This window comes from Elgaria multicarinata, chromosome 3 (assembly GCF_023053635.1).
Source record: "Elgaria multicarinata webbii isolate HBS135686 ecotype San Diego chromosome 3, rElgMul1.1.pri, whole genome shotgun sequence".
NCBI lineage: Eukaryota > Metazoa > Chordata > Lepidosauria > Squamata > Anguidae > Elgaria > Elgaria multicarinata.
Genome location: NC_086173.1, coordinates 1664839 through 1682253, shown reverse-complemented (window position 1 = coordinate 1682253; position 17415 = coordinate 1664839). Strand labels below are relative to the sequence as shown.

General features: G+C 44.8%; 1 protein-coding gene across 4 annotated transcripts; it reads left to right on the top strand.

Annotated features, from left to right (window-relative positions):
- The first annotated feature begins 2092 nt into the window (after positions 1–2092).
- On the top strand, positions 2093–16015 carry PGLYRP2 (peptidoglycan recognition protein 2). Of its 4 annotated transcripts, none has more exons than XM_063119016.1 (5): positions 2093–2641; positions 8313–8430; positions 9515–10414; positions 11864–12074; positions 15527–16015. In XM_063119016.1, exons 2-5 carry the CDS (start codon positions 8370–8372, stop codon positions 15861–15863), a joined length of 1509 nt encoding a protein of 502 aa, XP_062975086.1. In that variant the 5' UTR covers positions 2093–2641; positions 8313–8369; the 3' UTR covers positions 15864–16015. The 4 variants fall into 4 exon arrangements, with proteins under 4 accessions (XP_062975086.1, XP_062975088.1, XP_062975089.1 ...); XM_063119018.1 differs by lacking the exon at positions 2093–2641 and adding an exon at positions 3362–4723; XM_063119019.1 differs by lacking the exon at positions 2093–2641 and adding an exon at positions 5480–5554.
- Positions 16016–17415: the final 1400 nt, after the last annotated feature.

Genomic DNA, 17415 nt, shown 5'->3' with positions numbered 1-17415 from the left:
TTAGCAACTAAAAAGCAGACCGAACAGCCTGGCATATTGGCCTCCAGGTCACAGTCACACGCAGTATTGTGTTTCTATTTAAATTACCGCTCTGATCGTGTCACTCCACTTCTGAAATCTCTTCATTGGCTTCCAATTCACCTCAGAATCCAATATAAACTTCTCCTGTTAACCTACAAAGCTTTTCACTGTCTAGCTCCTTCCTATCTTTCCTCTCTCATCTCACACTATTGCCCCGCTCATGCTCTTCACTCCTCTGATGCCATGTTTCTCACCTGCCCATTTTCTTCCGCTGCCCCTTACGCCTGGAACGCTCTTCCAGAACATTTGCGAACTACAAGTTCAATCGCAGTTTTTGAAGCTCAGCTAAAAACTTTTTTTTCCTAAAGCTTTTAAAACTTGATTTTGTTCTGACTTTTATACTGTTAGTTTTACCCTACCCTGTGCCTGTTTGGTGCCTTCTCTTCCCCTCCTTATTGTTTTATTATGATTCTATTAGAATGTAAGCCTATGCGGCAGGGTCTTGCTATTTTATTGTTTTACTCTGTACAGCACCATGTACACGGATGGTGCTATATAAATAAATAAATAAATAATTTCTAACACTGCATAGCTACATCTAAATTAGCTAATGAACGTTTTATGCAGATGTTTGCCATCTTTCGTGGTCACGTGTTTCCTCTTTTTTGGTGATTCATAAGTGGCCATCCTAGCCTGAAGCCTAGTTGTTTGCTACGGCATGAAACAATTTTGGTGTTAGCTGTGAGAGAACTGCTAAATCTGAAAAGGAGAAGTAAAAACCCTAAGCCCATAGTCTACCTGCTGTAGCCTAAAATAAACCTTTTAACGTGGAACTCATTTAACGCCTTGGCGGAGGATGGTAACTAATTCTTAATAAAAGCCACGTTTTGGACGTAGTAAGGGCTGAAGAGCCACTTGCTCGCTTACACATGTCAGGCAAGGGGCTCCTTGACCCCTTTCCTTCCAGGGTGATGAGCAACAGAGACTTCAGTTTCCGCCTTTTTAGGCATCTCTGCTCAGCTACTCCCTCCCAGAGGGAATCTACATGGCGTACTGAAGGCGCTTGCATGGGCCCCCAGTATGCCCCCAAAATGATGGTGTAGATTCTTGCCTACCTGCAGCCCAGAAGAGACGGAGGAAGAGGAGGCTGGGGAATCCGGCCGCGTCCTTGCCGCCGCCTCCCTGCCGGCCTCCTGCTGCCGGGGTAAGAGCGACCCGGGTTGGAGAGCTCGGCTCTCCGACCCGGGTCGCTCTTACCCCGGCAGCAGGAGGCCGGCGGGGAGGCGGCGGCAAGGACGCGGCTGGATTCCGCAGCCTCCTCCTCCGTCTCTTCTGGGCAGGTAGGCAGGAATCTACACCATCGTTTGGGGGGTGTACTGGGGGCGCATGCAAGCGCCTTCAGTACGCCGTGTAGATTCCCTCCCAAGTGGCCCTTGTGTCTTGCATATAAGGGGTGAAGCAAGTGTGGTGTGCAAGGGGAGAATTCTAAAAACAAGAACAAAATCACCCCTGTTTTGCTGTTCACACAGGGCAAGCAAGGAAGGGGTAAAAGCCAACATTTGCACTTTGGAGATGCCTAACGAGGAGATATCATCGGGATCGCTCCAGGCAGCCCTTCCCTAACCTGTTACTCTCTGTATGTTTGGGACTTCACTCCAATCAGTATTGTCAATGGTCAGGAATGTGTGAGTTGTAGTCCAAACCATCTGGAAGCAGGAAGGGTGCTCTAGGGGCAGGACTGAGTCCACTGGGACATCGAGTTGCCCTTGCTAGAATGTGACCCAGAGAGTCTTTGGACTGGATTAACCATCACACGGGGCCGATGGCAGTGAACTCTCTTGAATACCTGCTCTGTGGTAGGCAAATATTTACTTCTTGTAACCTAGAAATAAAACAAGGTTTCTTTCCCAGCTTGGACTTCCGGGAGTCAATAGAGTAATGGGAACGTCAGTATGACGTGCAAAAAAAATATAATCTATATTTCTGTGGTAGTGAAAACATAGCAGGCAGCTAGGAATGCAGGAGGAAATGCCAACACACACGTGCGTGCGCGCACACACACACACACTATCTGCACAGAAATATTGGTGGACAGTTTCATCAACAACCACAGCATAAGAACACAACTCTCCTCTCCTCTGGCTTAACCAACCTAGAATCATTTATGCTGCTTTGGAGATGGATAGAGAATGATGGCCCGCCTGCCTCCACCACACACCCACACCCACACCTGCAGGCCTGACTTCCCCATCCTAAGGTACCAGAGGAGCACACACCTTCATGTGTTGGTCTTTTATTTTTAGTTCCTGGCTTCAGTCATGTGTCTCACAGAAGAAGAGTGACAAACCCTCAGGCACCTGGGGGATCTCCCTCAAAAGGTTGTCAAGGTCAAAGAGGAGTGCTGGGAATTCCTCAGTGGCAGCGGCTGGGCTGCTCACCTGCTCAAGGAGCCTGACAAGTTTAGTAGCGATACAGAAACAACGAGAACCGCATCTGTCACAAGAATGTGGAAATACCGTAGTTTATGTAACACTGGGCAATTCCAAGGAATTATAAAAGGTCCCTGGAAAGCCAAGCAGCTGGCACTACTGCTAGCACATCTGTTTCCTGCAGGAGGGAGGTAAGTTCTCATTTTCCTGTTTGAGCATAATGGTGGGGGGGGGGGGGCCTCTGCCACGACACAGGCTCTGAACCCCAGACCTCCCGTCTGCCACCACTTCTTATGGGGCAACACAGGCTCTGAACACCAGACCCGGCCGAGGCTACTCCCTGCTCAAGCCAAGCACCACCGCTTGATACGCCTGAGGCAAGGGATAAAGCCCACCTTCCTCCAAACTATGTGGAGAAAGGGGTTTAAAATGGAGAAGGATTTTAATATATATAATAATGCGCTGTGAGTTATATCTGCTTAGGTGGATGATTGTCAGAGTGGGTGCTGAATGTGTAAACTTCAGATGATAAACGCCAAACAGACACGTGGGATTTTTGTGGTAGTTTTAAAACAAACAATCAAAATTTATTTTTAAAAGTTCATAAGCTTTGTTTCAACTAACAACATTAAAAAACCTTTTTGAAACCTTTCATACAATCCTGTCACTCACTCACATACGCGCTTTCCTTTTTTCCACACAATCACTCTTGAACTTTCTTTATTATCAGTATTGATGAATATACTTCCACTACGTGCACACCACACTCTAAAGACACCACTCACTACACTGACTCTCAAATTTCCCAGAACTTAAGTACCATAAACACAGAGAGCGCTACAGACTCTAAGAGTACCTAACAAGTCTCCCTGAAAAGCTTTCCTGAAAAGATCTCTCAATCCTCCGCCCACTCAGGCCAACTTTCTAAAAACCACAGACTTACAAACTGCAGACATACATTTGGAATTGACTTGTGGGGTGTAACACCACAGGCTCCTATGAGCTTGGAAGATGGGCATGCACAGAGAGCACCCACCAATGGAAGTGCTACCACAACCTCTCCCCTCCCCTCAAACTGCTAGTGATTTTTTGACCCAGCTGGCCAATGCACTCACCTGGGCTGTGGCATTTCAGTACAAAATGGTTCTGCAATTGTAACCTTCCCAGTTCTGATTCCAGTCTCCCTTTACATCTTGCTGCTACAGGAGCAGCGATGCCAAATCTCCAGGGGGTTTATTCCCCACGAGTAATATCCTGAAGAGAAGCAATGCAGGAGCATCCCCTGGTAGTGTGCATAGCTTTTCTCTGTTGCCTGATGTTTCCCATTTAGAAAATTGGAATGCAGAGTTACAAGATCCTTAGCTACAGATGCCTCCAGTGACAGTGCGACTGATCCCTTTAAGAGGAGTGCAACCTCCCTCCAGAACTGGTTGAACACCACTCTACCAGATAGACAAACCTCACAATAGCTGTACCTCTGCATTGTCTCAGTGAATGGTTAGATCCCTCTTGCTCAGGAAGAAGGTGAAAGAGGTTAAAGAGGGTTAAGAGATGTGTGATGTCCAGATCCAAATTGAGGTGTATTTTAGAGAAGACAGTCCACTGGGCAGAAAGCCAGTGGGTGTGGAACTGGACCTTGTTCGGCAAATGGGTCCATGGTAGCCACTGGAAACCTGCTTTCAAATTGTCTGTGGGGTGTGTTCATTCTATACCTATGACCATCTAATTTCATGCAGCTGTTGCTGAAGTTTTTCACACTACAACAAATGAGTATGAAGAAATTATGTTTCTCATAAAGATGGCGATGATAGCTTTGCTGTGCACAAAGGGGACAGGTGTGTGCACTGCAGTATTTTCTTTCAAGTGGCTACCACATGCCCAATAATTGTTTGAATCAGCCCTCAGTATGAATCGTTCTGCCTCCACCACAGAAAATTCAAACATGCCAAACAAATGAACAACGCAACATTTAGGAGGGGGAAAGTCCGCAAAGGCTGATAACCAAGTTACAAAATACCCATCCAACTGGACTGTGTGTATTTGTGATCACACTACAGAGGAGGCGGCTCTAGCTTGCAGACAGTTTTTCGAAAGGCTGTGCTTCTACTCCTTATGAGATATACTTGGAAATGTATGGGCAGTGTCCAGTGAAACGGGAGTGGGTGACCAGCTGTCACTACCAGGGAAGTGGGGAAATAGGTTTAAATTGGCTGCCAATTCATGTTTTTGGCTAGGGGTGCTTTCTGAAGGGAGGAAGAGATTACTCAAGGCAGGTAAGGAATCTCTTTCTTTGGCAGGGCACATCGAGTCGTTTAGGTCTACGCAAAGCCTCAACATTGGACTAGATGCCTTTCCAAATACCGTCTAACTCTTGCCTAGCTGTGTCCCCAATCTCCAGTTTGGCTTTAATTCTTAGAAGCAGGAGTGTGAACTAGTCTAACTCTAGCAGCAGGAAGGGCATGGTACAAAACGTCTTCTGTGTATTTGCATCAAGTTTGTTTCAGTGTGCTGTACAATGCTAACAAATTCCAATTGCTCCTCCCTAGACAGAAGGTTGCAGCTGGGTTGAAAGTCAAAACAACCCCCTACTTGGTTAGGCATGCCAGCGTAAGGCCTGTCATATGCAACTATTTCCCCCTCTGCAGGAGGAGGGGAGGGAGGGGAGGGAGGGGAGGGCATGGCACTAGTTCTGTTCCTGCTTTAATACAATGGGAACCACACCTTGTAATGAAGCAGGGGAGATCTCAGGGCTCTGTCTTGTTTGGTCAGGAAAGGCCGCTTGCCCCTCTAACATCAAATTAATATCTGGAAATATTCCCTCTAGTGCTGGGGGCTGTCTTGACAACAATGCATTGGAGATCCAAGCCCCCCAAACTCTGAACTTCTGCTCCTGCAGGGTTTGTCCCCTCACCAAGGAGCGAATATGGGGTTGGCATCCATCAATTGGGGAGGAGGAGCCACGTGTTGCTCCCCGGTTTGTTTGCACCCTACCTTGTGGAACAGAGGAAAAAAAGGGAGGAGGACAAACACAAGGAGAGGACCTAAGAATTGCAGCATGTCAACGTATAAATGCGATCCAAAAATGAAAACAACAACAACATATAGTAGGTTGAACTAGATTTAAGCTGTATAACAATAGGTGAAATAGACTATTGTGAATGGACAAAATAATATGTACATATGTCTGTATAACAATCAGTCTGTGTAACAGTCAAAACGTTAAGCAATAAGCAGTAAAGATTAGCATAGACAATTATAGAAACAGTCAAAACTGCCAACAATGACCAATATGGATTAGAATAACCCAACTGTAATACATAGTATGCCAACACTGTAATTAACAGTCACTCTATATTGCTCAAATTGAGCTTCAATAACAAGCAGATACTCCTTAAAAGGATAGACTGAACAACGCATAAAATAAAACTAATTTAACACAGATGGCAACTCTGGAACGTGCTGTCCATTTCAAATGCTTCATCAGTGAGCAGCCCAATGCGATAAAGATGATGATGATGATGATGATGATGATGATGATGATGGAGATAGAGGACACTCTTCACTCTGACAACCATGGGGGAGTAAGCACTAAAGTGCGAAGTAGAAGGCAAATAAGTGTTCCTGCAAAGTTACTAAAAATCTGAAAAGTCAAAAATTGTTGTAATAAAAACATTACCTTCCTAAATAGGATTTTTATGCAGCTTAAGACAGGCAATTATGCCACAACGAATAATCAAGAGGTTATATGTTCTCACCTGATCTAACATATAATCCGTGAGAGTAAATGAACAGTCCATTGTTTAACAAAATTTTCTAATAGAGGAAAATAATAGCAGATTTTGCATGTGGAGCCTCCTAAAACTAGTGCCTCCGCTGCGACTCCAGAGGGCAGAGGCATCATTGTCACCTCAGTCCAGAGAAAAAAGTTGGGGTAAGTCCCCGACGTTTTAATTTCAGAGCATTGTGGGGGGCGGGGAGCCCTGGGGTGGCTCCACAGTGGCTTCTGCGTCATATAAACAACACAGCGCCACTGTGGAGCGCCCCCGCCCCACCCCCGGGCCTTTCCCCATGTCTAGACACCCCCCTGGAGAGGAAGAACTGATACCAAGTTTTCTTCAACCTGGTGTCCTCCAGATGTTTTGGATCACAACTCTTAGACTCCCTAACCAATGGCCATGCTGGCTGGGGCAGATGGGAGTTGAAGTCCAAAATATCTAGAGAGCACCAGGTTGGGGAAGACTGGCCTTTGCTGTCAAAAGGGGTTAGGCTTGCAATTCTTATTTTAAAGGGCTAACATGAACACTTACTTATTTAGTCCAACTCTGTCCCATGTTTTCACCAAAGAAGAATACAGAAATGTAAAACAGAAACCAAATAGACAAGACAACAAAAACAGAAAGGTGAAAACAATGAATGCCAAAGAGCAAAACAGAACAACTATAATGTTATATGAATAGTTAAACAAATCACTAGAACTCAGGCTATTTGGAAATACTCTGTGAAATAAAATGGTCTTGACCAGCCACAAAAATGTGTAGCGAACATCTAATGGTAATCTCCGTAGGCAGAAAACCCTGCACTCTCTGTTCCACCGCTGAGATAATGAGAAAAGGGCATATTTACCACCTGTAGCTCTGCACCTCTGCACCATTGAGTGATTGAAAGGGGAGGGGAGAGAAGAGCATTTGTGGATGATTTATGTGTACGGGTAGAGGTTCACTGAGGAGCAAAATCCTTCAGGTTCCTCCCAGACCTTTAGGGCTGTAAAGATTTTAAAAACACACTCTTTTGTGACAGTGGAAAGTAACTGGGATCACGTGAAGTTTCAGAATTGGAGTTATATGTTGTATTTGACTTTACCCCACTCCAGTTTTAACTTTTTTTTAAAAATGTAGTCAAATATAGGGGTAACAGAAAAGGAAAACACGTCTTGATAACACAAGATAAACCTTAAGTGATAAAAGGGCACTCCTGGCCATAGCTGCCAAGGTGCCCCACTAAGTTCAGTAGTTGTGATCCCATGTGGATAAGTACTCGTCATTTCACTAACACAAACGAGGTTTGAAACAAGGTTTAAAAACAGTGCCAAAATACTCTGGGCACCTGGGTATACCTAGGCACCTTTCTAGGTATTCACACATGTATTGCACCAGAACAGGTGCTATGTCTGGGGGAGGGGTATTTTCAGCTTCTCCAGAGTGCACCTTCAAGTGCTATGAAAACCTGGCTTGACCAAAGACTGTGGGCAGCACGCAATAAAACCGAATGATTCTTCTACAACACCAATTCCAAGTCTCTGGAAAGCCATTGACTGTACACAGCTGCTGTCAGGTAAAGTAGAGGTGAAAGATTTCCATCCCACTTGATTGCCAGCAAGTCCTCAAAGCAGGCAAGCCCCATTCAGCATGATGGGTGATGTTGTCACACAGAGGAGGGCCAGGATCTCGTCTCGATCCTCCCAGAGTGCAGGACACGGAATAACGGGCTCAAGTTAAAGGAAGCCAGATTCCGGCTGGACATCAGGAAAAACTTCCTGACCGTTAGAGCAGTACGACAATGGAACCAGTTACCTGGGGAGGTTGTGGGCTCTCCCACCCTAGAGGCAGCTGGACAACCACCTGTCAGGGATGCTTTAAGGTGGATTCCTGCATTGAGCAGGGGGTGGGACTCGATGGCCTTATAGGCCCCTTCCAACTGTACTATTCTATGATTCTACGTGGGGCACAGTGTGGGGATGTTGCGAACAGGCTGCACTTCCCCATTGGCCTCCAGGCTACATGTGGCAGCATAGCCCCCCCCCCCCCATTATTGGTCTGTGTTTCTCCTCCTCCTTCTTCTTCCTTCTCTCTCTCTTTCTCATAGCATCGCAGGTGCCTGCTGGCTTCCCAATCAAAGGCTGTTCTTTACCTTGTTGACAAGATGTTCCTGAAGTGGCTGGGACTTGTGCCTGTGCTTTTTTGTGCCTCTGTGGACAGTGCAGGTGAGATCTGATCAACAAGCCCATTTATATTCAGTGACTGAGACCATCAAAATAGGGCTACAGACACATTTCACCAAGCAACGGAGCTTGAGTGAGAAGGCACAAGATGTGGGATGGGGAGAGGGTTTTTTGCGTGTGATAAACAGGTTTCCACACTACTGATTTATAGCATTATTGAAATGCACGGATAACTGTTGGAGGACCCAGTACACATTCCATATACTATTTTCATAGTGTTATTTCCTGCTTTTATTCCACACTTACTTATTTATGTTATTGCATTTTTATACTACCCAATAGCCGAAGTTCTGTTTATTTTGCAACAAATGTCATTGTGCATCCTATGAAGTATAACAGCTTCTTCAGATTGGCGTTTTATCACACACTCACTACTGGCCACTCACAGATCTTCACGGGTCATTTTGATGACACAGTGATCTTCCTGTGCATCTCACCCTCCATTTCCCGGTTTTAGCAATTTAAAAAAGGCTCAGAAAGGCCGACTCTTCTGATATACGTCACTATTTCCTGCTGTGTGCAGGAGTTGTTCTGCTATAAAACGCCCACGAGAGGCTGTTGTCCCATTAAGCAGCACTGAAGCTGTATTAGCCCCGTGGTCGCTTCTCTTCCTGCTCTCTCTCCGCATAATTGGAGCTTGTTACAGAAGTGCAGCTTCAGAGCCAACGGCAAGGGAATGCAATCCCTGCCCCCCCCCATCTGAAGGAGCTGTAAATGTGTGGGAGGAACATAGCATTACCATGATGAAATTGTAATGATTTGGCACAAGGTTTAGATGTGGGTCTCTTATTCTGATAAGGCCAGGGAATCTGGTTCCAGGACCGGAACCAGGGCATAACGGCTTTCTTTCTGCACCGTAGGCCACCATTTTCAGCCTCAGCTTCCAGTGACAGCATAAGAGTAGAGCTGAACACCTTCCAAATTAGGCCTCTGCATTACTTGTCAGGGAGGAGCCCAGCCATTTGCACAGACACAATTTCATGTCCCCTTATGCTGGGGTCACCTGTGCACCCTGGATGAATGTCATCCAGCTCTAACAGTGACCCTTCCATCTTGCTCTTCGCAGATAAGCTGTCATTCCACATGGACTCTATGATTGGGATTCTGGAAGACCTGGAATTCCATCTGAGAGGGACCCCGGAGCTGATCGTGACAACACTGCTCCAGGGGTCGGAGTTCTGCACAAGCGAAGTCTGCCAGTTCTTCCTCGGCCCAGTGCCTTCATTGCCTTTGGATTTGCCTTACCTGAGTGAGGTGCAGAGGGCTTTCCTCAAATCCCTGGTGAATCACAAGGTGGACAACAGCTCTTTGGTAGAACGCGGTGTGCTCTTAACTGCCGACGGGACAACAGTTGCGCTTACGCCTCTTCTTGCTGGAATAACCGCTGGATCCCAGCAGAGGCATGAGCTGGCTCAGCCTGCCACAGCTGTCAGCACGGGCCCCTCAAACAGCTCTGATGCAGAGCCGCTTCTTCCTCCGGACCCCCTCTTTGCCACAACAATTGCCACGGAGCTCGGCATTGCCTCTCTCCTCTTCCACAATAATCAGAGCCAGGTGGCCCTGGGGCCAAATGGCTGCTGGGATAATATCTCCACACCTCATCAGTTCGCCTTGATGGGTCCTCCTTCACAAATCCCCGATGCTTTTATCAACGGGGCAATGGATGGTCTCATCCTTGGTATGCACGTGGCGTGGAATGCTGACCCACCGCCCAGCCTCAGTGCCCTGCTGAGAGCTTACTATGGTGGGGAGGGCCTGGAGGGGCAAAAGGAGTTCCGAAGCAACTTCCGGAGGAAGAACTTTGCTGTTCTGGTGAGTGAGGAGAAGCTGAGGAAGGAGGTGGAGAGTTCTCTGCGCCTGCTCTGGAGCCTGAATGACACCAGCTCCCTCTTTGACGGCATCACCAGTGAGGCGCTAATACTTCTTGTGAACCAGACTGTCGAAGAGTTCATGGCACTGTATGTAGGTATGTCACATGTTGGTCAGAAAGCCAAGGTTTCTGGTGGGACCCTTTGATTTAGTGATGCCTTCTAAAAGCTTAGCTGGCCTAGTGGGCTAGATGGAACAACTATTAGGTGGATTCACAGTTGGTTACAGAATCAGACTCAAAGGGTGCTCATCAATGGTAACTTCTCAAACTGGGGGGAGGCAACGAGTGGGGTACCGCAGGGCTCAGTCCTGGGCCCAGTGCTCTTCAACATTTTTATAAATGATTTGGACGAGGAGGTGCAGGGAACGCTTATCAAATTTGCAGATGACTCAAAATTGGGTGAGATAGCTAATACCCTGGAAGACAGGAACAAATTTCAAAGTGATCTTGATAGGCTGGAGTGCTGGGCTGAAAACAACAGGATGAAATTGAATAGGGATAAATGCCAAGTTCTACATTTAGGAAATAGAAACCAAAGGCACTGTTACAAGATGGAGGATACTTGGCTCAGCAATACTACAAACAAGAAGGATCTTGGAATTGTTGTAGAGCGCAAGCTGAATATGAGCCAACAGTGCGATATGGCTTCAAGAAAGGCCAATGCTATTTTGGGCTGCATTAATAGAGGTATAGCTTCTAAATCACGTGAAGTACTGGTTCCTCTCTGTTCGGCCCTGGTTAGGCCTCATCTAGAGTATTGCGTCCAGTTCTGGGCTCCACAATTCAAGAAGGACGCAGACAAGCTGGAGAGTGTTCAGAGGAGAGCAACCAGGATGATTAGGGGTGTGGAAACAAAGCCCTATGAAGAGAAAGTCTGAAACAACTGGGCATGGAGAAGCCACGCAGGACTCCAAAGCGGAACCCTCTGGCCACAGGAGTCCTTGCTCAATATTTCTTTTGGTTTCTGGGTCTTCATTAGATATTGCCAAACTATAAGGACTAGGAACTTGCTTTCGTTTAAATTTCCCCTCATACGCCTGTTTCTCAGGTACATAATTTGACTTCCTGAGGACTGCTTACAATTTGGCTTCTTTTACAACTAGTATTTCTAATGGCTATAAACACATCACCGGATAGGTTAAGATACTTCCTAGAAAAACATGTACATTTATTTATTTGATTTTATATTCCAATTGTCCCATGAGGTCAGAGTTCATTAAGATTTTAAACGTTTCTCCTTGTTTGCCCTCCATTCACCTCCCACCTGAAGTATCAGTCATTCCATTGATGATAGCCAGGTCTACTACTCTTCAAAAACCATTGCCCATGTTGTTATTTCTCATATTTGGGCTCTTTTTATGCTTACGTAAAACGGGGTGGGTAGGTAGGGACGGGGAGAACAATGTAGATTTCATTGAAGACCTGAGGGGAAAAGATTGGCATAGTAGTGCCCAAGAATATCCCTGGATGGCGGACGACTGTTTGACACTGACTGCTGTTCTGCTGCAATTCTTGTCTTTATTTTTCCTCTCCATCCTCCAACAGAGTGTCCTGCAATGATCCCACGGTGCATGTGGGGGGCCCGGCCCTACAGAGGAACACCAACTCAGCTTCAGCTGCCTTTGGGCTTTGTATACATCCACCATACTAGCACCCCTTCAAAGCCATGCCGGAACTTCTCAGCATGTGCAGCTAACATGCGTAGCATGCAGCGCTTCCACCAGGATGTCCGTGGCTGGGATGACATCGGTTACAGGTGAGCAGGGTCCTGCTGTAATTTGCAACCAGGGGTGGAGAAACATATCTAATTTGGGTCCGTGTCATATTATATGCTTTTACCCATAGTTCAATTCTGTTTCTGCATTTTTATCTGTTTGTTTTTAGAGACTCCTTTGAAAATATTTTTAAAATAGTATTTAAATGTGCATTTTCTCTCAAAATGCATTTGATATATTTAAACTGCTGAAAACTATATCACAATATTTGAAGAAGTGCAAAATCCAGTGCATAATTCCAATACACATTAGTCAGAATGGTGTGGATCAGGTCATTTCCTTTTGCAATTAGCATATTTTTCAAGCATTTCCACGTACAACGTGCAGTAGCCTAGGAAAACATTTTGCAAAGTAGGATACTGTAAAAGATGGAATGAATGGGAAGAAATTGCAGCTGGATGTTCTTCCTGTCACATCACAGCAATCTGGCTAAATGTAAACAAACTAGTTTTTGCTGAGCTCTGGGTGACCCTATGAAAAGGAGGACAGGGCTCCTGGATCTTTAACAATTGTATTGAAAAGGGAAACTTATCAGATGTCGCTTGTACACATGCAGCACCTGGTGAAATTCTCTCTTCATCACAACAGTTAAACCTGCAGGAGCTATAGTAGAGTGACCAGATACAAAAGAGGGCAGGGCTCCTGCAGCTTCAACTGTTGTCATGAATAGGGAATTTCACCAGGTGCTGCATGTAAACCAATGACACCTGCTGAAATACCCTTTTCTATACAACTGTTAAAGATACAGGAACCCTGTCCTCCTTTTCATATGGTCACCCTATATTTATTCCCAGAGAAAATGTCATGTAGTACTTAAAGTTTCCCTGACAACCATTCAGTCCTCTTTGGAAGCACCTAAGGAAGTAGGTTTTGCAGCCTCCTTGGGCTGCTTCTTCCAGTGCTGATCTGACTTTATGGTAAGGAAGTTATCCTTAATGGATACACTAAACGTGGTTCCATGTTTTTTAAACTTTAGTGAATGAAGGATCAATTTCCAGTTCTGTGGCATTGTCTAGCATCTTCCCAATTATACCAGTCCATTTGTTGTTTGATAAGGTCTTCCCATCTAGTGTCGTGATCAAGTGTCGCAGGGGCAGCTCATTCGTATGAAGAGCACAGACTAACCAGATGAGCTTGCGGCAAAGTTTAACCTCAACCAAGTGCATGATACCACCAGTCCAACCAGTGCTTACATTTGTGGAATCACCCCCAATGGCCTGCAGAGTTTTATCAATGCTCTTCTTCTTCTTCTTCTTCTTCTTCTTCTTCTTCTTCTTCTTCTTCTTCTTCTTCTTCTTCTTCTTCTTCTTCTTCTTGAAATCCACTAAATTATCAGCAATAACTTCAGCAGGTTTTTTATGTTTGAATCTTTCTCTGGAGTGAAGTAGTACAGATCCCTTCCACCTGGCTCGCTGCATACAGAATAATGCTCTTCTTTCATGATGCTGGGGAAACACCGATCGGAATTATCAGCCTTCAGCATAACTTTAGTTGTGTCTTGACGTCCATCAAAGAAGATGCAGTCAATTGTACTCTTCTTACATAGTTCATCAAATTCTTGATCTAGCGATTTCCTAAGTTTTCCTTGGGCCCTCTTGACTTTATTGTGATCCACTACAAATGTCTTGTCTTGTTCAGTAACTAAGCCAGCATCAATAAAAGCTGCAGAGGTAATGGCAGCTGTGGCACGCAGGCCGACACCATACCTGATGCTCTGCATAGTAACGTTGCGTATTTCCATTGTGTTGTGCTGTTTATTTTTATTTGAAGTAGAAGATGTACTTGGCAATTCTAATGAAATTCCATAACTTTCATCCTTTCCATCTTCAGGATCAGTCATTTCTTCTTCATCATCAGTGGAGAAAATTACTTCATTTGATGATATTGAAACATCCGGCTTAGTCCTCTGCTTATATTCAGAAAAAGTCTTCTCCTCTCATCTTCTTGCCGTTTCTGCCTTTTGACTTGTCTGTAACAGACAAGTCAAAAGGCAGAAACGACAAGAAGTTCAGGCAAATCTGGCAGACCAATTTGTTGTGGTCCAATAGAACCAGTCTTGTCTCTCTGACCCTTAATGAAAACAAGTTCATTCACAGGGATCTTAAACTCTGTACGATATATACATTGAATATGAGCTACCTTTTTCCAGTCTGCAGCACAGCCTGCTTCACAACAAAGCACAATTTTACACTTGCAGTTAAAGATGTCAAAAAGCTTGTCAAGTTTTAATGTGAAAGCCTCTTTGGTTTCTAGCTTTCCCCTACCAAGCGATATATTCTTAGCCTGCTTCCAGCTGTCTTGAATCTTACGTAAGATTCTAATTTTTGAATTTATAACAGGGACTACAAAAGCACTGTTAGCAAGTTCCCACTTCTCAAGTCACTTTGGGATAAATGTCCTTTGCAAGACTGGTTGGTGGATAGTTTCTAGCATCATCAGCACTTTGTTCTCGTAGCAATAATCCATATCTCAGGACATCTCACAGAGTTGGTAGTTCAGAAGGCAAGAGGTCTTGACCAGTTCCAATAAAATTGCTCATATGAGTGAATGTTCCTTGTCTAGTTTTTCTTTTTGAAACCATTTTATCACTCCAAACAGAGATTTCAATACAGTCACACTAATAAAATTTTCACCTGCAAGGAAGAAAAACATTTTTTTAGATAAATTAACATTGATATTTTCATAAAAAGCATATCATTTCACAAAATAAAAAAGCATACAGATTAATCGGAAATTGCATAAAAATGCAAAACCCAATTATATCAATTTAACAAAATCGTTTTTTAAATTCTCCAGTCAAGCTGCAACTTTTTAGCACCCCTAAATTTTTAAATTTTTAAATTCAGAAAATTTGGCACACCCCTGGTTTTCCCTCAAATTATCTCACTTCGTCTCCATAGCATATGAAAGCTGTTGTTGCAAGCTCCATAACACCAGCCTTAGTCCACCTCTGCACCTCTGCCCTGCCCTGCCCTGCTCCGCGGCGCATGCTTGGGGGCTGCCGGGGGAGGCGGCTGGGCGGCTCATCTTCCTGCTCCGGTGCACACCCCAGGAGGGCTAGGTCTGCTCCAGGCTGAGAAAAAAATGGCTCCACGATGCGCGTTTGGGGGCGACTCTACTCCGCGTCATCCTTCCGCGCCCCCAGTGGCCGCTCCGAGAACAAGAAGATACGCACTTTATGTGTGCCAAAATATGTCACCAAGAGGGGGGGAAACCTGTAATCCCAGCAGGACATGGCCGCTGTCATGCGAGTACTTTGAATGCTATTCGCCAGATAAGGTCAGCGTCATCTGAGTCCTTTGCATACCATTCGTCGTGAGAGCACACTATAATGCTGGTGGGATGGAGCTTAGAAAGGAAGAAATCGCCTTTGCCATATAATCCACCACAATCCCCGCTCTCCCAATAACATTTCTCTTCTATTCCTGCACAGCTTTGTTTTCGGAAGTGACGGGTACCTCTACCATGGCCGGGGCTGGCATTTGCAAGGTGCTCACACCAAGGGTTACAACAGCAAAGGCTTTGGCATCAGTTTCATTGGGGACTACATGAAGGTCCTCCCAGAGGCCTTTGACCTGGAGCTTATGAAGAACAACTTCTTGAAGTGTGCCATAAGGGGCTCCAGGCTGCAGGCCAATTATACCATCTATGGGCACCGTCAGATGAAGCCCACTCTATGCCCAGGAGACAGACTCTTCCAAGAGATAGAAACTTGGAAAGGTTTCAAGGTCAGGTGCTTTATGGACAAGGGTGTTCACCACTGCATCTAACCTACAGCCCCTGATACCAGGGAGAGGAGCCTTCATTATCCTGCAAAATGCCAGCAGTGCCCTGGTTATACACCAGGGGGCAGCAGCTCCACATCTGCAATAAACCAAGAGCCAAATTCAAATTCCTCAACTGAAATAAATGTTGAAAGATGTAGTTATAAGCTTTGATTTGAACATTTTGGGGATGCAAAGATGAAGTATGTGGGAGAATGGTGGGGGCACTGGGACTGAAAGCAATGGAGAAATACAACCAGAGGTGTAAACTGTACACAGCTGGAATAGCTGGGCAAGAATTGGGCAGCTGGCCCTCTGTGAGGAGTAGGGCTTCCCACATTTTGTTAAAGATACCCAAATATACATATAACATTTCAGTTAGAAATAGAAAATTGGAAAAATCCGGATTTCCCCTCCCCCTCCCAGATTTGTCACCAAAAAACCAAGCAAATCCGGGCAAATCCGGTCATATGGTCACCCTACCTAAAACAGAGTTCGATGGAGGGTGTGTGCATGTAAAGTTCATTGACCTCTAACCTGAGGCACAGCAAGGCAAGGTTTTTCTTTTACTCCCTCTGTTCCCAACACTGCCTAGGACAATTTCTACAGACCATAATGCTTACCACAGGGAGGGTTTAGGGCCGGCTGCAGAACCAGCCCCCAACCTCAGCCGGGCAGTGGGGGTCGGTGGGTTGTTTTTAAGCCCCAACCTCCCCCACACACTGTATGCGACTGGTTCTACATTAGAGTTCTGATGAGGCCTTAATTCCCCCTAATTATCTGGAAGTGGAATTCAAAGGGAGAGTCTACACAACACCTAATATACCACTATATTATCTAGTGATGCCTTTCCCCATTGCTAAGATTCCTCTGTAATGTTTACTCACAAATAAGTCTCATTCAGCAAAAATCTTTTCCATTGTTAATTAAAAGTGTCCTGTTTGCAGGCTAGTATCCATGCTATTTCTTTCTGTTGATTGCACCTGACAAATTAGTGATGAATAGCCTCTTAATTATCTACTGAATAACCCCTATTAATTATCCTAGTCAGTTTCTGTTCCCATTGAGGGGAGGGGGAAGCTTTAATTACTATCCTTGCTTCCTTTTTTCTTTACATTTTATGGCAGTATTTTGCTATTTTAAAAAGCAAAAGGCAAAAATGAGAGAAAATCTGTAATTAAAGCCTTCCTACACCAAGAAAAACTGCATCTAGCAATTAAATTGCATGGGACAATTAAGAAGGCTATTCAATGGTCAAGTAAGAGGTTATCACAAATATTCCAGATGATGTATTGAAATAGGCAGGATTAGTAGATAGGAAACTTTTAATTAAAGACACAACAGCTATGAAAAAACCCCAAAACATACTTCCAATTATGTAGTCTTGCAATAAATAAATACACAATTTCTAATAATCATAATCATAATCATAATCAGCATAAATCAAGTTTGAGAAAACACAGGGTGATATTACACAAATCACTGACTTATAATTGTCTGGAATGTCCATGAAAAGTGAGTTAGAAAGAAGATGGAACCCCAGAGAAAAGGTTAGTTT

Excerpts from the sequence above, each read along its gene's own strand:
- PGLYRP2 (XM_063119016.1), top strand. The coding sequence starts at position 8,370 with ATGTTCCTGAAGTGGCTGGGACTTGTGCCTGTGCTTTTTTGTGCCTCT. Across the intron at positions 10,415-11,863 it reads GTTCATGGCACTGTATGTAG|AGTGTCCTGCAATGATCCCA; the intron begins GTATGTCACATG and ends ATCCTCCAACAG. Across the intron at positions 12,075-15,526 it reads TGGGATGACATCGGTTACAG|CTTTGTTTTCGGAAGTGACG; the intron begins GTGAGCAGGGTC and ends ATTCCTGCACAG.